The 18,225-nt window shown below is 38.5% G+C and overlaps 2 protein-coding genes across 5 annotated transcripts in view; one reads left to right on the forward strand and one right to left on the reverse strand.

Moving 5' to 3' along the window:
• Nucleotides 1–46: 46 nt before the first annotated feature.
• gja10b (gap junction protein alpha 10 b) lies at nt 47–6,744 on the forward strand. Its single transcript, XM_085134108.1, has 3 exons — nt 47–2,649; nt 2,728–4,140; nt 5,174–6,744. The coding sequence occupies exons 2-3, from the start codon at nt 2,749–2,751 to the stop codon at nt 5,210–5,212; spliced, it is 1,431 nt and encodes a 476-aa protein (XP_084990234.1). The 5' UTR covers nt 47–2,649; nt 2,728–2,748; the 3' UTR covers nt 5,213–6,744.
• A 1,798-nt stretch (nt 6,745–8,542) lies between these two features.
• bach2b (BACH transcriptional regulator 2b) overlaps nt 8,543–18,225 on the reverse strand; it is a 94,876-nt gene continuing 85,193 nt past the window's right edge. For all 4 annotated transcript variants that reach the window (XM_085134105.1, XM_085134104.1, XM_085134107.1 and 1 more), the window contains 2 exons: nt 17,948–18,154; nt 8,543–15,847 (listed from right to left, as the gene is read on the reverse strand). In XM_085134105.1, coding sequence (XP_084990231.1) covers nt 15,350–15,847; nt 17,948–18,154 — 705 coding nt within the window. In that variant the 3' untranslated portion in view covers nt 8,543–15,349. The remainder of the gene's footprint in view (nt 15,848–17,947; nt 18,155–18,225) is intronic.

Here is an 18,225-nt window from a genome sequence, read left to right on the forward strand (position 1 = left end):
ACGATGTGCTTTTTAAATCTGATGGGTGCAATGATCCAACTGTGGGTTCAGCAAATGAAGGAGGGTTCATTCCTCATTTCATTAAAACTCCTGAACCACAACAAGCCACATTAAACTTGCTAATTTTTGAAGACGTATAAAATCAACAATATGGATTTTATGTCATTACATGCAGGGGTTACGATGGGTCAAAACTATGCAGTAATCATCTCATTCGTTTTCTTTAATGATTAATGTTTTGCAGTGATGTCACCAAATGTTTGTTCCTCTGTTCTGCTTCCAGGTGATACTGCAGAGAAAACAATGTCACCCCATGTTTTGCCATCACGCTGCACATTTTCAATTGTTTTATAAAAGAGAAAATGGTGATACATGCATTTTAAAACATTATGTGTGGACAAATCATAAAGAACTAGCTGGATATTTTGTGTAGAAATCACAGTACAGCATCTTTCTTATTGAGTCATTTACTTTGCTTCTCTGCTACACCAGCATTTATTGTTCAACCTGCCAAATCTCATTTTAAGCCCTGGTTCTCTTTCAGACCTCACTATGGGGGTGCCTTCTGGTGCACTCAATCATTGAAGCTCCACTTCCACCACATTGGTCTAGGACCGATCAATCATTTCAAGGACACAGGGTCCCCTGACCCCCTTTATAATAGAGTGTTCACATGTTTAGCTCATTTGATTGCATGTGCTTCTAGCAGAAAGAAAGTGGAGAAAAATATCCAGGTTCTGATATACAGCCTATTTAGTTTAGATTTCATCATCAACTGTAACGAGTGTGCTGTCTCTCACTCACAGAATAGAATATTTGGCTAATAAACTTTTGGTTTTTCTGTCACAAAACTGGAAAAATTTCACTAGTACTTTGCTCTGTTTCCCAAGGTAAACAGTCACATTTAGAGCTTGTTTGCACTTGAGTGGGCTGTTGGCCTCAGTAATCACTATCATCCTAGAGACTGTTGAGGATGCTGCATTTTGAGCACTGGGTGTCCTCTCTGCTTTTGGACGTGGGATACCCCATTTGATGAGAAATGTGTGTTTTTCCCCAAACGTGTGATGGCTCTCCATCGCTGCAGACACAAAAAAACGTTCATCACCATTGTACCCTTATGTTAGGTGACTTTGGGGAAAACTGAATGCAGATGTCATGGTGCATGCTTAATCAACCAGGTTGATTCTGTTTATCTGGGGATAGCGTTTTCAGTGGAAGAAACGTTTCAGTCACGAGAGTAAAACAGACCTGTAATAGCTAACTGATCCTGAGACTGTCTCATCTGTTAGCAGCTGGTTCATTTGTGCTGCCAGACGAACTTTTTTTTTGCATTTCCCCAGTAAAACATGATGTTTCTAAAGGAATTTGACCAGCTAAACTCAAGACATCAGTTTTGTTCTATTGGGGAGAATTTATGAGAAAAACAGAAAGCAAAGTTTTAAAATGTAATCATAAAATATTTAATAATTCATTGATTTTGACACGCTGAACTCCAAAATATTTAATTACCATTTCTGTATCAGGTAAGACTCGAATGAAACTACATTTACACATTCAACATTTTAATGTCACTGGTTGCACAGGCCTATGGAATAATATGAACTCTCAACAACAGCAACCTCTCAGTATTGATGAGCTCCACTTCAGTAGTGTACGGGTAAAGTAATGCAATACATTACTTAATCACTCGCAAGAGAAAGTAATTTGTGTTACTGCTACTTACTTTCTCGTTACTCCTAAAATGGCACACTCTCCCATAATTACCAGTTAACAATATAAACGTTGGGCACATACCAACACAAATCCCTATCCTTCTGAATACAAACAAAGACTCTTCTGGATTCTAGTCTAGATTTGCGCTAACATGTTATCTATGCAGATGATAGTTCTGTTAGCACTATGTTATTTCTGTTCTGTCCACTTTACCACTGCAATCGTGTCCTTTTGAGTAATAAAAATAAAATTCCACATCGCGTCACAGTGGTGTGAAAAAGTGTTTTCGCCTTTCCTCATTTCCTATTTTGTTTTGTATGTTTGCCACGCGTAAATGTTTCAGATCATCAAACAAATCTAAATGTTAGACAAAGATAATACAACACAAAAAAATGCAGCTTCTAAATGAGAGTGTTTATTATGAAACCCGCAGAGCCCTGTGTGAAAAGGTGTGATAGTGTAACTGATAGTGTGCTAGCTAGCACACTATACAAACAGTATACAAACAATTAGAACAAAGATGAAAGATTATTGAAGACATGCATGCTGGTACATTTCATTCACTGCATAAAACCTGAAACTATCAAAAACCTAGAGTTCAAGATTTAGAAAAAGGTTGCATGAAGATTAGAAGTAATGAGTCTGAAAACATTGTCCAGAGCTGTGTATTGGCATCTGAGTTGGTGCTATTTCTAGTTTAGTGTCCTGACAAAAGTGGCAGGATGAACCTAACCTCAGGGCATTATGAGGTCATGGTACTGATGGATCAATAGCTTCAAACCGACCTACTTTCCAGCTTTAAAATAGTGTCAGTCAGAGTGCACAGTAGGGTGTTGTCTGTCTCCAAGGGATTAAAATATCACACCACACTCAAATCTACAATTTGATTAATGGCCTTATGCCAAAACACAAAGGGACGAGGACTCTAGAAAATATGTAAGTAAAGTACATTTTGCTGCATCATTTAAATTTGTAGAAAGACCTGCAAACTACAAAGTTTTCTTTTGTTCACAGCTAATATTAATATGACAGAAGATGGGGGACTGGAATCTATTAGGGAGTATTTTAGAAGAGGTCCACATTCATTCCACCATCGTTGGGAAGATATGGCTCACAATCCTCTTCATTTTCCGGATGCTTGTGCTCGGCGTCGCAGCTGAGGATGTCTGGGATGATGAACAGAGTGAGTTTGTTTGTAACACAGAGCAACCTGGCTGCAAGACTGTCTGTTACGACCAAGCTTTTCCCATCTCTCTCATCCGCTACTGGGTCCTGCAAATTATCTTTGTATCCTCACCCTCTCTGGTCTACATGGGTCATGCCTTGTATCGTTTGAGGACCCTTGAGAAGGAGAGACACAGGAAGAAAGCGTGTCTGAAAGCTGAGCTGGAAGGTACAGATCCCGTCCTGGAGGACCATAAAAGAATTGAGAAAGAGCTCAGGAAATTAGATGAACAGAAGAAAGTAAGGAAAGCTCCTCTCAGGGGCTCTTTGCTGCGTACATATGTTTTCCATATTTTGACCAGATCTGTAGTAGAGGTGGGTTTCATTATAGGACAGTTTGCTCTGTATGGGATTGGACTGTCTGCACTCTACAAATGTGAAAGGATGCCTTGCCCTAACAGCGTTGATTGTTTTGTGTCACGACCGACAGAGAAGAATATTTTCATGGTTTTCATGCTGGTTATTGCTGGTGTTTCTTTATTCCTCAATCTCCTAGAGATTTCCCATTTGGGGGTGAAGAAGATTAAACAAATCTTGTATGGATATAAATATGGGGATGATGAGAGTATGTGCAGGTCAAAGAAGAACTCCATGGTGCAGCAGATCTGTGTGCTCTCAAATTCCTCACCACAGAGATTAATCCAGCTCACGCAGATGACCTGCTCTGCTGTGCCTGAAACTCACGGGGAGAGTCAGCCTTTGAATTTGGCCTTAGTGGCCCCTCAGAATATCGAAGGTCACAACATCTCCTGCCGCCCCAGCCAAGCTGAAATCCAAGGTCTGCACCAGCTGGGTGCCATGGAACGATGTTACACTCTGGAAAATCGCAAACCGTCATGCAGCAGCGATGATTCAAATGGACCCCATGGTTCTGGTAAACCACACTATGCGGGGCCTCGACCTACGCTGACGGCCGGCCACATGGAAATCCCAGCAGCCCTGAGAAACCCACAGAGGAAGCAGAGCAGAGTGAGTGTATGTAAGGAGCTCAGCGATATGAGTGATTCTCCGGAGAGTGAACACTATCCCACAGCCAGAAAATGCAGTTTTATGTCCAGAGGACTGTCAGAGGGCAAGCTGGCCAGTCCGTCTGACAGTGGAGACTGTCAGAGTGGAACGGACAATGCATCCCAGCATCTTAGCGAGGGGGAGAGTCCAGTGGTGTCTCCACCACCTCCAGCTGGAGGGAGGAGGATGTCCATGGTAAGCTAATGTCTCTTTTTGGCTATTAATAAAGGCTTATAGTCTCATATGATTTAACGTGATTTAACGTGTACTTGTTTGTTTGAAAGATTTGGTTATAGCTACACTGTTTGTTTGTTGTCTGATCAAGTCAAGCTACCTTAAATTCCCTCCAACTCCACTTTTTTTTGTCAATTCAAGTGTAATTAGTCCGAATGACGTTGTAAGATGGAGTTATGACCAGAGAAAAAATTTACTATAGATTGTAATGAGGGGTTCCCGAAGTACACAGCGTTGCAAGTCAAGCTGCGTTTTCCATTGCTTTTATTAGAGCAGCCTTCCAGCTACCTTTGTTGATTCACACCACACACACCCGTCAGGTCATGGCAACCCGGGGAGGCTGTGTGGGTCAGCCTGACACCACACCCCGAACCCATCGCTCCACCCCTCTCCTGCAGCTGAGCCACAAACCACACCCAGTCGCATAGATATATTTACATTTTTTTCTGTCAAAAAGTGAACATAAATATTGAAAATCAAATGCAGCTACATCTACAATGTAAAGCGCAGCTGATCAAATGATCTCAGTTCCAGTCCAGTTCATACCCTTCTACATATCCAGTTGGAAAATCTCATTAGCTGGCCCACAACTACTTTACATTTCCTGCTGCTTAATCATCATTCTCAGTTCCTCCCTTCCTTGGTGATATCTGTTGTCAGTGATAGCAATCAACTTTACGTGAATAAACTCAGTTGAAAACCCTTTTTATTTCATCAATTCCAGTGATCATTATGAATTGAGTAACATAAAATAAAATAAATAACCTGTCAGTGTCAACCACAACAAAGGTCAATGTTTACAGACATTTTCTCACTATCATATATTTTTCTAATACTGTTCAAGACAAGATAGTCTTGAGATATTAGCAGAAAGTCAAACATTACTATTTACTATATACTACTTGAGGTTAGAAAGCAAAACATAAACGTGTCATCATGACTATGACAAGAATAATAACTATACATTGTACCTATTTTTTTTTCCCCTTTTCAGAGCATGATTCTGGAGCTGTCTTCAATCATGAAAAAGTAAACTATAAAGTACAGTTCTGGGACCAAACGAGTGCCAATGGGAGTTCTAAATTAGCCAAAGGAGCCTGATTTCAAACCGAGTCTCATCCTGTTTCTCTGCAGCAACATTATATGTTCACAGTGTGCTTATACAGTATGTTTTCTGCATGAATAATTTAGTTATTTTCCACATCCAAGAGACACTTAATTTGCTTTATGTAATGTGTGATTGCTATTCCTATCAACTGTTTGATTATAAGTTTACACCAGATAAAAGAAGTATTGAAAACGTCACAGTTTCTAAGTAAATCTATTTCAAAAGGTTTGTTGACATCACCAGATGTCGGTAACTACCCATCCAATCCACTCATGCGAGAAATCAAATCATAGATGTCCAGAAATTAAGCTATGTGTGAAAATGAAAAATGGTATTGGGAGAAAGTACTGAATGCATGAAGAAAGCAAAAAAGCATGGAGAGTCATGGCACCAGCTGAAAGCAATCCTGCCACTTCAGTTCCAACTAATGGCCTAAAAAAAGGTGTCTCATTACCAAGATGTCACAAGCATCTCATGATGGGTAACTGATGATACTGATGACACTGGTTACAGAAGAAATTACTAAAGAAACTACTAAACTACTGAAGGTTCCAGTGAGCACTGTTGGGGGCAAAGAGGAAAGAACAAATGTCACCACAAACTGGCCGCTACCAAGTGCTTCCCTCAAGATTTCAGACAGAAGGTGAATGTAGCTCAGGCGGTAAACCAAGTCATCTGAACTCAATTAAATTCAGTTTTATTTATACAGCGCCAAATCACAACAGTTGCCTCAAGGCGCTTTATATTGTAAGGTAGATCCTACAATAGTACATACAGAGAAAAACCCATCAATCATGTGACCCCCTATGAGCAAGCACTTTGGCGACAGTGGGAAGGAAGAACTCCTTTTTAACAGGAAGAAACCTCCGGCAGAACCAGGCTCAGGGAGGGGCGGCCATCTGCTGTGTAATCTGCTAATCGGATGGTTAGTGGTTTGATCCCTCCAGTTTGCATGCCAAATATCCTTGGGAAAAATGCAAGATACTAACCCCAAGTTGTTCTTGACAAAAAGAGCATAGAAAAAAGTGCTGGTGTGAATGCGTGAATTAAGCAAGTTGTGTAAAGCCCTTTGAGTTCTCAGATAGTGTAAAAAAAGCGGTATATAAGAACCAATCCATTTACCAGAAGAATGAAAAGAATGATCAAAAAAGTTGTCCAAGGACTACTTGAAACAGCAGGTATCATTATTTCAAACGGTCTGGTTTAGGATTTGAAGACTGTGTGGACAAATGGACCAGAATCACACCTGAGCAATACATGCAACTAGTTGCTCCATACAGGAGGCATTTTGAAGCTGTCATCACCACCAACAACTTTTGTAAGAGGTATTAAATTCATTTCAGTCACGTGTTCAATACATTTTCACAGCATCATTTCTCATTATTACCACTAATTTATCAACATGTGGTCTGAGTTCTTTGCATGTGTGGAATTGATGGGTTGTTACTGCCATCTAGTAGGAATTTCATATCAATAGTACCTTTAGAGATACAATTATTTAGAAAATTAATGACATATTCAGTACTTATTTTATCTGCTCTGTCTATAAATTGCGAGCTACTTTGTGGGTAGTTTTGGAGAATTTGGAGAATTCAGGCATGAATCCAAATGCTATTTGTGTCAAAGCATGTGTTTATCAATTCAGTTTAAAAGTCTTCGAAGATATTTGTTAGAATAAACAGGAAATAGTAGGGAAATCTGAAAGTGCAAAAAAGAGAAAGAATTCTTGAAATTGGTGTTTATGGCTTATTATTAGTATTATATAAATGTGTACAAAGCAAAAGTGAAGCTAAAATATTGCCTGTCACTGTTGAAGATATAGTATCACGTGGTACCACTACCATCTGCGAGAGAAAAATACATTCTTTGAACTTTGTGTTGTTTAGGTTCCCATATCTCCTTGTGAATGCAAACCACACATTTAAAAAAAATGTTATAATAAACTACTAGTTGTCTAGTTAGCTAGCTGGCTACATATAATTTTTTGAATCCATGGAATGTGTATTTTGATTATTGTTTTTACATACTCATGTATACACCTCCCATAGTAGAGGGGCCTAATAATTGAATCTGATTAATAATAATCAGATACCCTGCTAGGATGGCAAAAGGAGGAGATAGAAACCACTGACATCAAGAGAAGGAAGCTCCTTACTATGGAGGGTTTCACTCCTATACCAGTATCCTGAGACTGTACTGTAAGTGGAAGGAAGGAGGCTTACAGCACAGTACTTGTGAGTGTCAGAACGACTATCCAGGATGAAACAAGAAAGATCCTTGTGACACTAATCATGGCAGTACTGGATGTATAAAGATGCTTCTGCGACAATCAAGCATATAACAGCTGAGTGCAAGTGCAATGCTAGCAGGCAGGGCATACATGGAGCACCATAAAAAGCTGTCTATCATAGTATACAGGAACATCTGTGCCTGGAAGTCCCAAGGACAAAATAAGATACGCTCTCTAGGGTGGTTGAGAATGATGAAGCTAAGATCCTGTGGGACCTCCAGATACAGACAGACAAACTGGTGATGGCTAACCAACTGGACATAGTAGTGGTGGACAAACAGAGGGATATGGGCACAGTGACAGATGTAGATATAACAAGTGATAGCAACATTAGAACAAAGTAACACAAGACATTAGCAAAATACAAAGGCCTGAGAAAAGTGCTAAATAAGGTGTGGAAGTCGAAGGCAACAATAGTTCCCATGGTAATGATTGCAGTCAGGGCTTTAAGCCCCAATCTGGATGAGCAGCTACAGCAGATCCCACAAATGATATCTGAGATCGCTGTCCAGAAGAATGCAGTCCTGGGAACAGAAAGGATACTGCACAATAGAGGCCCTGAGCTTGAAGGATGAAGACTGCCCACAGGACGAGTGGGGAATTTACACACACACACACACACACACACACACACACACACACACACACACACACACACACACACACACACACACACACACAGGCACTGTTTAGCTAAAACTGAATTTAAAGTTCAGTTACAGTCGCCACAGCATGCAGATTTACCTTTTTATTTTTTTCAATCAGTGCTCAAATCTGCTGGTGTTAAAGTAGCATATGAAAATGTTAGCAGTAGATGTATGCATACTATCAGCTAAAGTAATTTAAATGTGTTTTTTAAGTGAAAAGGTTTAAACACAAAGATTGTTGAGTGGAATAATTAAAGGTAAGGAGACATTTACCTCAAATGTTGACCAAAAACAGAGGAAAACAACACACAACACATGATATGCATGTTTCTTTATTTCTTAAAGAGAAATGGTGTCTAGACAAAAAAAAAAATCATTTATATAACACTAGCAATAGAAATGAATGAAAATGGGGTTCTCACAATACCGTATTTACAATGGTTATTAAGTCATTTAATTAATTAGGGTCATGTAGCATTTAAAATTAGGTAAGAACTCTTAGTAGAGAATAAGCAAATGACAGTAATTTCAAATTGACAATATTAACACAAAACAGTCATTTAGAAAAATGAGAGAAAAAACAACACCTACAAGCTTAAGAGCTATTACATTAAAAATGATGCACCTACTAATACAATAATCCATATAATCTGTGTAAAAAGCATGTAGAAAAAACACCTGATGCAGTTTGCTGATACAGTCATTGACCAGTTATGAGAGGTATGAAGGATTTCACAGGTAGATAAGTGTGAGAAAGTCCGCACTGGTGACTAAGGGATGGGGGCTCAGGCCCTTGCATACACTCGCTTCACTTAAATGTGAACTATGGCCTCTGCAAGTTCTAAGGCAAATATTGGAGGTGCACTTGTATCCATGTAATGCTGACCCATCCCAATAGTTGGATTAAAGACAAGGTGAGGAAACTCATTCTGTCTCTTCCACAACACCAAGAATCGGTTCAACTGAACCGAGCAAGTTTTACATGGCAAAAATTGATCAAATGTGACATGACACCTATTTGTAAACATATTCTATATTTATACTCTACTCAGTGATCTCAACCTGTGCACTCGACCAGGAAACCAGATTTTTTTTCTTTTTTTTTTCAAGAAAGTTGAACAATCTGTGAGAAAGGCATGTTTTTGTTCGTATTCTTCAATAGAACAACCTTTGGAGTTAAAAAGCCAGTGTTTGTTTCAGAGAAGCAATGACAACAAACCCCCAAAACAAAACATATCCAAAATTAAAAAACAACCAAAAAGAGCTACAACAACAGCAAAATTGTGCACATAATTAAAAACTGATGTAATGGCCATAAACACATTGTTTGACTGTAAAAAATATACAGGAAAAGTTCATTTAGCAAAATATCAGATTCATAATTCATTTTACTTGTGTTCAATCACTTTAAAGCTGCACTAATTCATATTTTTTGTGAACACGCAGAGAATGATCGACTGTGCATCTGCCTTTGTTCTGCATAGTTTAATTCATTGTGTGCTATTAGCCATAGAGGGCTGAAATAGACCGTTGGCCACTAGCTGGACAATGGAGCATCAAAGAGAGTGGCTATGTGTGTGTGTAAGTGTTTGTGAGTTTTTCAATTGTGGAGGTGGCGGGGCAGAGTGGTGTGGGTTTCAATTAGCACTGAAGGTTAAATGATATCAAAACCGCTTGAAGGAAATTTTAGTTTGATGCACAAACAAAGCAGGTAAAAACAAACAAAGAAAAGAAAAAGTCTGCTTCAGTACAATGCAGAGAGCAGGTGTAAATGCTTGGCACCCTGAGATATTAAAGGGATGGTTCACCCAAATAACAATAAAACATTTCCCAATTCTACAGATAGCTTTGGTTTGACATGTCAGTGTTTGAGAGTTTACCACCGCATTATTATCATGCAATGAATGACTGAAATTTTGTTTCCATTATAGTTGAGTGCAGGGAAAAGCACATGCACTAAAATCTGGACAAAATTAAACCAAAACCATCTGTGTGGGTTGATACCACTAGAGGCAAGACAGCATTTTTTTTGTTGTTGTGGCATTTTAAACAGCAGTGTTAGCGATAGCAATGGTACAAACTGTGCTGCGTTAATGTTAAATAAAGATGTTTAAATTATCTCACCATTTTTGCTGAGGATGCCCATAATTTGGACCATGCACAGGGAGTGTTGTGTCATCGTTCATTTTCCCTCTATGGGAATGTCAAGTTAAATTAATAACACAGAGAAATTCTGTGATAATATTGGAATTAATCGTCTCCCATGAGACAGCTGTTTGAATTCGTTGTGTGCAAACAGCAATATAAAGAGGTTTCCTCAGTTTCTAAACAAATCAAAAGAATTAGAAAAAGAGTTGCATAATGTTTGTAGAAAATGTCAATATGTCGATTATTTCGCTTTAGTTCTCTTGTTTGAATGTGACAGAATGCTAACATGGGAAAATACTGCTCTGCTTTAGTAAATATGTGCACGCAAATAAAAGAACAAATTAGAAATAAACAGTTCAACAAACAAGAAACAAGCTCAGTTGTAGAGGAGTCACTATTGCTCCACACTCATTCTGTGCCAATATGTGTACGTGTATGTGATCATATGTGTGCATGTGTGGGTCTTTGTACAAAACAGGGACGATTGAACAATTTTAAAACAGGTTTTTAAACTACAGTTACACTTTCTCTGTCTGGCTGTGAAACAGAAATTATCTTACAAACAAGTTCATCATTCAAACTACATCTAGGATTTACATCAGTAAAGGTCATGGGGAGAACTCCAAAAAATGTCATGCAAACTTTAAAGCCCCAATCCTTGAAACATTTGGATAGAAAACAATAAAAAAAACCCTCAAAATCAGCAAAAAGGCTAGTATGGCTAATTGCTATGCTTGGTATATTAACATCCCCCAAATGTCATGCTAAAATTCTGTTCACTAAAGTAAATTAAAGTGACATTAGAAATTACTTTTGCGATTAAATGAATTGTGATTAAAACTTGATTGTACAACCAAAACAGGGCGAAGACAGCATTGAAATTATTAGCAGGTAGCTAACGTAGACAGTGTTTACAAGTTTGCAACTACTGAAAACAAACTTTTTGCTTTTGAAAAATTACATATTTAGAGTGATAAACATTTCATACTACTCAGGGTCTGTTTGTTTGTAACGGAGGGTCAACATTACCTTAAAAGATGTTGAGAATGGCCCGAACTTTAATAACCAATATTTTGTTTTAAACCTCTATTTGTTCTGCATGTGTAATTAGATGACTATTTCCTGTCACCTCTAAAATAAAAAAAAAGGTTATGAAAATGAATAAATCACTTTAGTTGTACAAATTTAAATGACATGTTTTAGTCAATTCAATTATTAATATTATTTACTTTTCTTGATGTCAAATTATATATTATTACAGTTTACTCTTCCCCTTTCTGTGTTTTTATTTTATGTTGATAAATGGAATATCTATCCATTCTCTCAACTGGTTAGCCCATTCATTGTTGCAGCATGGCTGGAGCCCATCTTAGCTGTCAGAGGGTGAGTGGTGATGTACACCCTGAAAAGGTCTCCAGTCTTTAAGGGCTTTCACAGTTCATGCCCACAGTTTAACTGAGGAGGTATCTAGAATACCTCAAGAAAACATACGGAGCCACGGGGAGAACAATTGAAACAAAACGTTAGAAACATGTCGAAGCCTTCCTGATTTTCTAGTGTTTTACATATTTGTCACACTTGTTTCAGATCATCAATTTTTTTTTTTATATTAGATAAAGACAACCTGAGTAAGCTCAGATAACCTGAGTAAGCTAAATGATGATTTCATTGATAGAGGTAGAAAAGTTATCCAAAATAATTGCCCCTCTTTTTAAATCATGAATTAAAAGTGATTAACCACATTTTTTTGAAAAGCTGAATTCAGTTTCATTAAACACACTCAGGCCTGATTACTGACAGACCTGTCTGACAAGGTGAAGCTGGCTAAAAGACTGTCCAGATCTAAAGAAAATGCTGAAAAACAAAGTAACTGACGTCTGTCAGTCTGTTAAGGGTTACAAAGCTATTTTGAAGCCTTTGTAACTACGGTGAAAGCCATCATACACAAATAGAGAAAACATGGAACAGTGATTAACTGGAGTGACCGGCCTACCAGTATGACTCCAAGAGCAGATCTGTGACCTCCCAGCACTCATCCAGGAGGTAACAGAAGAACCCAGAACAACATTAAACATGTCCATCACATGTTCATGATTCAATAAGAAGAAAGAGACTGGACAAAAATCTCATCTTGTGTTATCTTTGTCTAATATTTAAATTTGTTTGATGATCTGAAACGTGTAATTGTGACAAACATATAAAAAAAGGAAATCAGGAAGAGGGCACCACTGTATAACCTGATAAAATACATTTCATATACCTTTTACAGCACTATCAAAAGCTACTGGCCCACTTAAATAGGTTCAAATGATCATATAAAATGGACACTAATATTTATTTAATGTTTGATAACCTAATGAGGAAATGTTTATGGATGACAAATTAGCTATAGATTCTTAAAACCTGGAGCATATTTTTATTAAGTAAAATTATAATCTATTTCTTTAGCATCTTGTATTACATGTTATTTGGAAAAAAACAAACAGAAACACGTTTTATTAATAAAAATGTAAAGCTGTAAAGTAAAGTTTTAAAATGACTTAATTTTTACTTAACTTCTTACATAACTATTGCATTTTCACACATGCATGGAGGAAATTAGGTTTCTAGTATGACAAAGCCAGCTGAGTGGCTTTCAGCTAGCCTGGAAGCAGTAAAATAGGGCAATATTGTTTAGACAACAGAGAAAACTTGAAAACGTGAAAACATCAGTGGCTCATAAAAAATTCAAACGAGTATATTTTGTTCAAGTAAGCTTTTAAATGCAAATAAGCTTGTGTGTCTCCATAATGTTACTGATTGTACATTTGCGTGAAAGGTCGCTGGCCGGAGACACGGATCCTCTTTGAGGTTGTGTGCGGCGCTACCTGCTATGGTGACCCCTTGTGACAACAGAGCAGCTTTTCAACTATGCTAATAAATGAGTTTAACATTAAATTTAGCTTTTAAGGGATTTCATTTTCAAAGTACTGTATTAGATACTCATCTGTTTTAACATAAGCATAGCTTTTTTATAGGAAACATTTGAAAGAAACTACAGTAAAAACATGAACTTCAGCCCTGTTAGGCTAATAGGGAGTGCCAATTTGGATTGGAGCTTTAAAGTGCAATGAACATTTTCATTCAACCTTTGCACTGGAGTGTGGAGCTCTGCTACTTCTGCCTCTAGCAAGGGTTGACATATTTCAGATTCTTTATATATAGAAATGTGAAAATGCATTTTTATAGCAGAATGTTCCAGAGAGAATGCACAAAGCAAAAAAAAAAAAAAAGCTAAACCAACTAACTAGGTTTATAGCTATTAGGTAGCATGCATGCACATTACAAAGTAGGGTGTTTAAAACAAATGCACAAGTAGGCTAAACACTTTACTATCTTATATGATTGCTACTCAATCATCTGAACAACACACACACTGCTTTCACGTCAAAGGAACTGAATTAGCTTATTCAATTTCTAAAGAAATAAAAATGTAAGATGAAATATTAGCTTCCTTCGGCATATTTTCATATTCTTCATAGATATTTTTTGCCAATTTAAGTGCTCCAGTCTCTGACTTTTAAGCAGTCTGAAGTAAAGACCCTCACTTGGGGCGTAAGGGGGCCAGGAAAAAAGTGCGTGATTTATGTTTGTATGCTTTTTCATTTTTTCATTAGTCAATTTTATCGTAATCAACATAAATAAAAAAAAATAAAAAATCGGAGAGGCTTTTTGCTGTCTCCTATCATCAAATGACAACATTGTGTATAAACAAATAGGATATATTAAAGTTCTGGGAACAAATACGTTTCCTTAAAAAACGAAAAGAAAACAAGGATTTTTTTTTTTCACATTTAAAGAGGTGTCGAAGATTTAGAAGAGCCAGCCTGAGCCACGCTCTCGAAAACACATCTTCAATTATACATGCAAGGGGCTCAAAATGTGTGTGTCGATGTGTGCGTGCCTGTGTGTACTGTGTCTAAATGTGTATCGAGCTGATCTCCTGAGTATAAGAACGCTCCCCTCGTTCATTAGGCAGGACAGGAAACAGCAAAGCAACAATTTTTCCCTTGTTATAACCCCGGTGAAAAAGAAACATCTAGGCGTCTAGCTGTACAAAATCACTGTTACAGTCATCATGCTATATACACTTCTGCCAAACAAGCACTTGAAAGTCACCAGTACAACATCCAAATACAATGGTATTGCTGATGAGTGGGAAATAAAAATAGCCATTTAACTGCCTGCAAAAGCCTTTTTTTTCTCCTTTCAATTCCACGTGGAAGGCATAGGAGGAATGTTTTCGGTTACAATCTGTACAAATTTCTTCTGTACAGCAATACAAATGAGAGACGTTTGAAGACATTTTTGCATATGAACATTTTACAGTTTGCAACTTCCGTGTGTACAGAAGCCGTTTTCTCATTTTTCATGAATTAGGTTGAACATTCAGAGGATTTTTTTCTTCCTGAGTTTGAATTGCTGTGACCAAAAGTGTCACTCAGATATAGTGAAAGAAGAAACAGAGAGAGAGAGAGATGCAGAGTGAGACAGAAAGAGGTAGAAGAGATTGAGAGAGACAGAGTGGCAAGGAGAGAAGAGGAAAAGACAAAGGCAGGAACTGACATACTGCTGGTATGCAGAGAGACAAAGCGAGCTGCAGTTTAGGTCCAATGAGGTTTGACTTTGAGTTGTGATGTGTGACACATGAAGAACAAAGTCTCCACTGTAGAGGTTGCTGCCGGGGGAAGTATAGCACCATCGTAAGGGTTTGGTGAGAAGTTCCACTCTGTCACGGTAATAGGAGAATTCCTGGAGAACAGTATTGCTGTTGTTAAGACAACTTTAGTGTCGACCGTCAAAAAAGATATAAATACAAACAAAGCTTGTTTTTCACTGAACACTGGCAGATGCTGACTGTCTCAACAACCCTGAGAGAGGGTTTGTCAGAAGAGCAAAATTAAATAATGAAAAAGAAAACAAAACAGAGAACGACCACTACTGAGTACAGTCCTTCCTCGGCTGCTCGTCAGTTGTACATTTGTCAGTCATTTCCTGGCAAAAATCCACCGTTACCGTCTGGTTGGATTTTTCCACCGGTGGCCCTGACTTTGTATACAAGCTGGTGGCGTCTTGGCCGTTTGTATCTTTGTCTGCCCTGTTTCTGACAGCCACGTCAGGGTCGCTCTCCGATGGCCCGGGTGAACCGTGAAAGGTTGGTTCTGGTGTGGCTGAGCCCGAGTGGGTGGTAAGGTCAATGCTGGTGGTGGTGTTGGTGCTGAGGGAAGCCTTGGGCTCGTGGGCAGTGTTGTTGCTGGCAGTGGAGATGGCGGGGCGCAGCATGGGACAGTAGTGGTGTAACGACTGGACCTGCTCGGGGCTGAGCTGAACATCCCTGCACACCTCCTGTGACAGGCAGGAGAAGTTCTCCCACAACTCACCCATACATGCCTTTAGCTGGTTCCTCTCAGTCAGCAACTTCTCCTTCTCACACACCTACACACAGACACACATACATAGGTTATGACTCATTTCAAGATGCAATCAATAAGTCTGTGCACAAGAGTACAGCACTACAAAAATGCTTTCCACTCATTGCCTGTTGAACTTTCCATTCATTCTCTCGCTTTTTACAAACTACTTTTTTCTCTTCTGTGCATTTTTGCCCAGCACTTCTCTTAGGATTTCTGTTTCAGTAAGGCAAATAGATGACAATCTCAGTCAAAGTCAGTCACTTAAACCTACAACTACAGCAATGAAAGACTGTGTCTTAAGTCAACCCCAACTCACCATGGCTTTTGGGCTGCTCCAGTCAGGCTTGGGAATGTTAACACTGATTTAACGCAGATTAGTGTCCCTAATTTCCTTCGGGATTAATAAAGTATTCTGATTCTGATAACACAGAAAGAGTGAAGAACAAATACACACTCTGAGACAGGATGTTTCTAATTTTAGAGATATTGCCAAAATAGAAGAAAGCAGTCCTACATATTTGTTTAATATGTACACTGACGGACATATCCATATGGTCCCCTCAAAGTCTTCTTTTTTTATTTCTTTATTTTGATCCTCAAACAAATCCAAGATTCCTCACGGTGTTCCTGGAGGCCAAGGTACTGCCATCCAGAGTAAGCATCTGGTTAGATATTTAGGTACAATATCCTCAGTTTTATCTGAATTTAGATGCAGGAAATTAAAGGTCATTATGTTGATGGTCGTGTGCGTTATCTGGCTTTGTTGATAGATACTCTGCACAGCAGAGAAAATGTATGCTATGCCTTTTAATGATAGAGTTTAAGAGAAGCATTAACGGAACCCTGTGGAAGTCTATTATTAATTTTAGTGTGTAAAAATAACGCTCTATTTCTATGAAAAAAGTCTGTTAGATAAGTATGATTTAAAACGTTGCAGTCTGGTACCTTTAATACCAGCATGCTCTAATCACTCTAATAGGATATTATGGTCAATAGTATCGAAGGCTGCACTGAGGTCTAGCAGGACAAGCACAGAGATGAGTCCAATGTCAGGAGATAGATATCCTATCTGTTCGTGTGCGGCTACATTACATGATTTTGAACACAAGAAATGGTATTATGTGTTGTAATAGATGAATACAGAACCATAATTCATCTGTGATTTTGCTGATAGTTAATTATACTTCATTCCGTAACACTGATCTGGGGTGTCTGTAGGATGGCAGTGAGCGACACCAAAGAGCCACTGATCCAAAAGAATGTCTGACCTAAATGTATGATTTAATAAAAGAAACTGTACTGAGTACATTGTGAACAGCAAACAAGGAGTTTTGAAGAGAACAATGTATTTGAATCAAAAGAGAATATGTAAAAATCAATGTAAGAATTAGCTAATGAAATCTAAGTAAGATTGCATAAACTGAGTGAAACATGAACTATATTGATATGTGACTGAATGCTCATATGTAATGGAATCTTTAAATTTGAGAATAACATAGAAAAGATAAAAATATGATAAAGTGGTATTCATGAAGTAACCTTTGCCCTAGTTAAAAGTGGGTGAAAGGTTGGAGATGGAGAAGATGATAAGGTGTGGCTGGACATCAGGTGATTATATGTAAACAGCCTGATTGGATGTCCAGAGAGGAGAAAAGAGAAAGGGAGACAAATGGACAAAAAAGTATAAAAGAGGGTGCCTAGGAACATCTTTTTTCGGGGAGTGGGGTGGGGGGTGGTGGTGGGGGTGGGGGGTTGTCTAGTTAGTAAGTCAACACAACAAACATTGTCGTTAGAAGTGACACCCAGACGGATGGCTTCTGTAGAAGAGGGATCCCTTGCAGAAGAACAGGATCAGCTCAGTTTAAGCATCGGAATAAATAAACACAGAAAGAAGACGGGGGACCACCGCAATCTGACTGCACAGAGAGAGTAGAGCAGGGTTAGGGCTCCAGTGAACAGTCATTGGAGAGCAATGTAATGGTTTGAAAGTGCTGAGGAGAATAAAATGTTACTGATTATAATGAAATGGTTATGACTAAGGTGAGTCCGTGTCCAAAGAAGAGAGCAGCTTCTCACTGGGTGACAGCTAATGACAGTGTGTTAGAACAATCAATCCACTCACCAGCTTTCTGATCTCGCACTCCAAGTTGAGGATGCAGTCGAGCTTCCTCTTGCGACAACGCTGTGCTGCGATGCGGTTCTTACTCCGCCGCCTGATGTCATGAATAAACTCAAGTTGCTCTGAAGTCAGTTTGTGCATTTTCACCAGCATTTGGAAGTCATTCCTTGGAAGATTTGTGATTTGATCTACAGGAAAAGGAAGCTTGACCTGGCAAAATAAGGAAAATAAAAACACTGCGTAAAGGATAAACATTTTTTCAGCTTTAAGACCAAAGACTT

Source organism: Neolamprologus multifasciatus, chromosome 15, assembly GCF_963576455.1.
Source record: "Neolamprologus multifasciatus chromosome 15, fNeoMul1.2, whole genome shotgun sequence".
NCBI lineage: Eukaryota > Metazoa > Chordata > Actinopteri > Cichliformes > Cichlidae > Neolamprologus > Neolamprologus multifasciatus.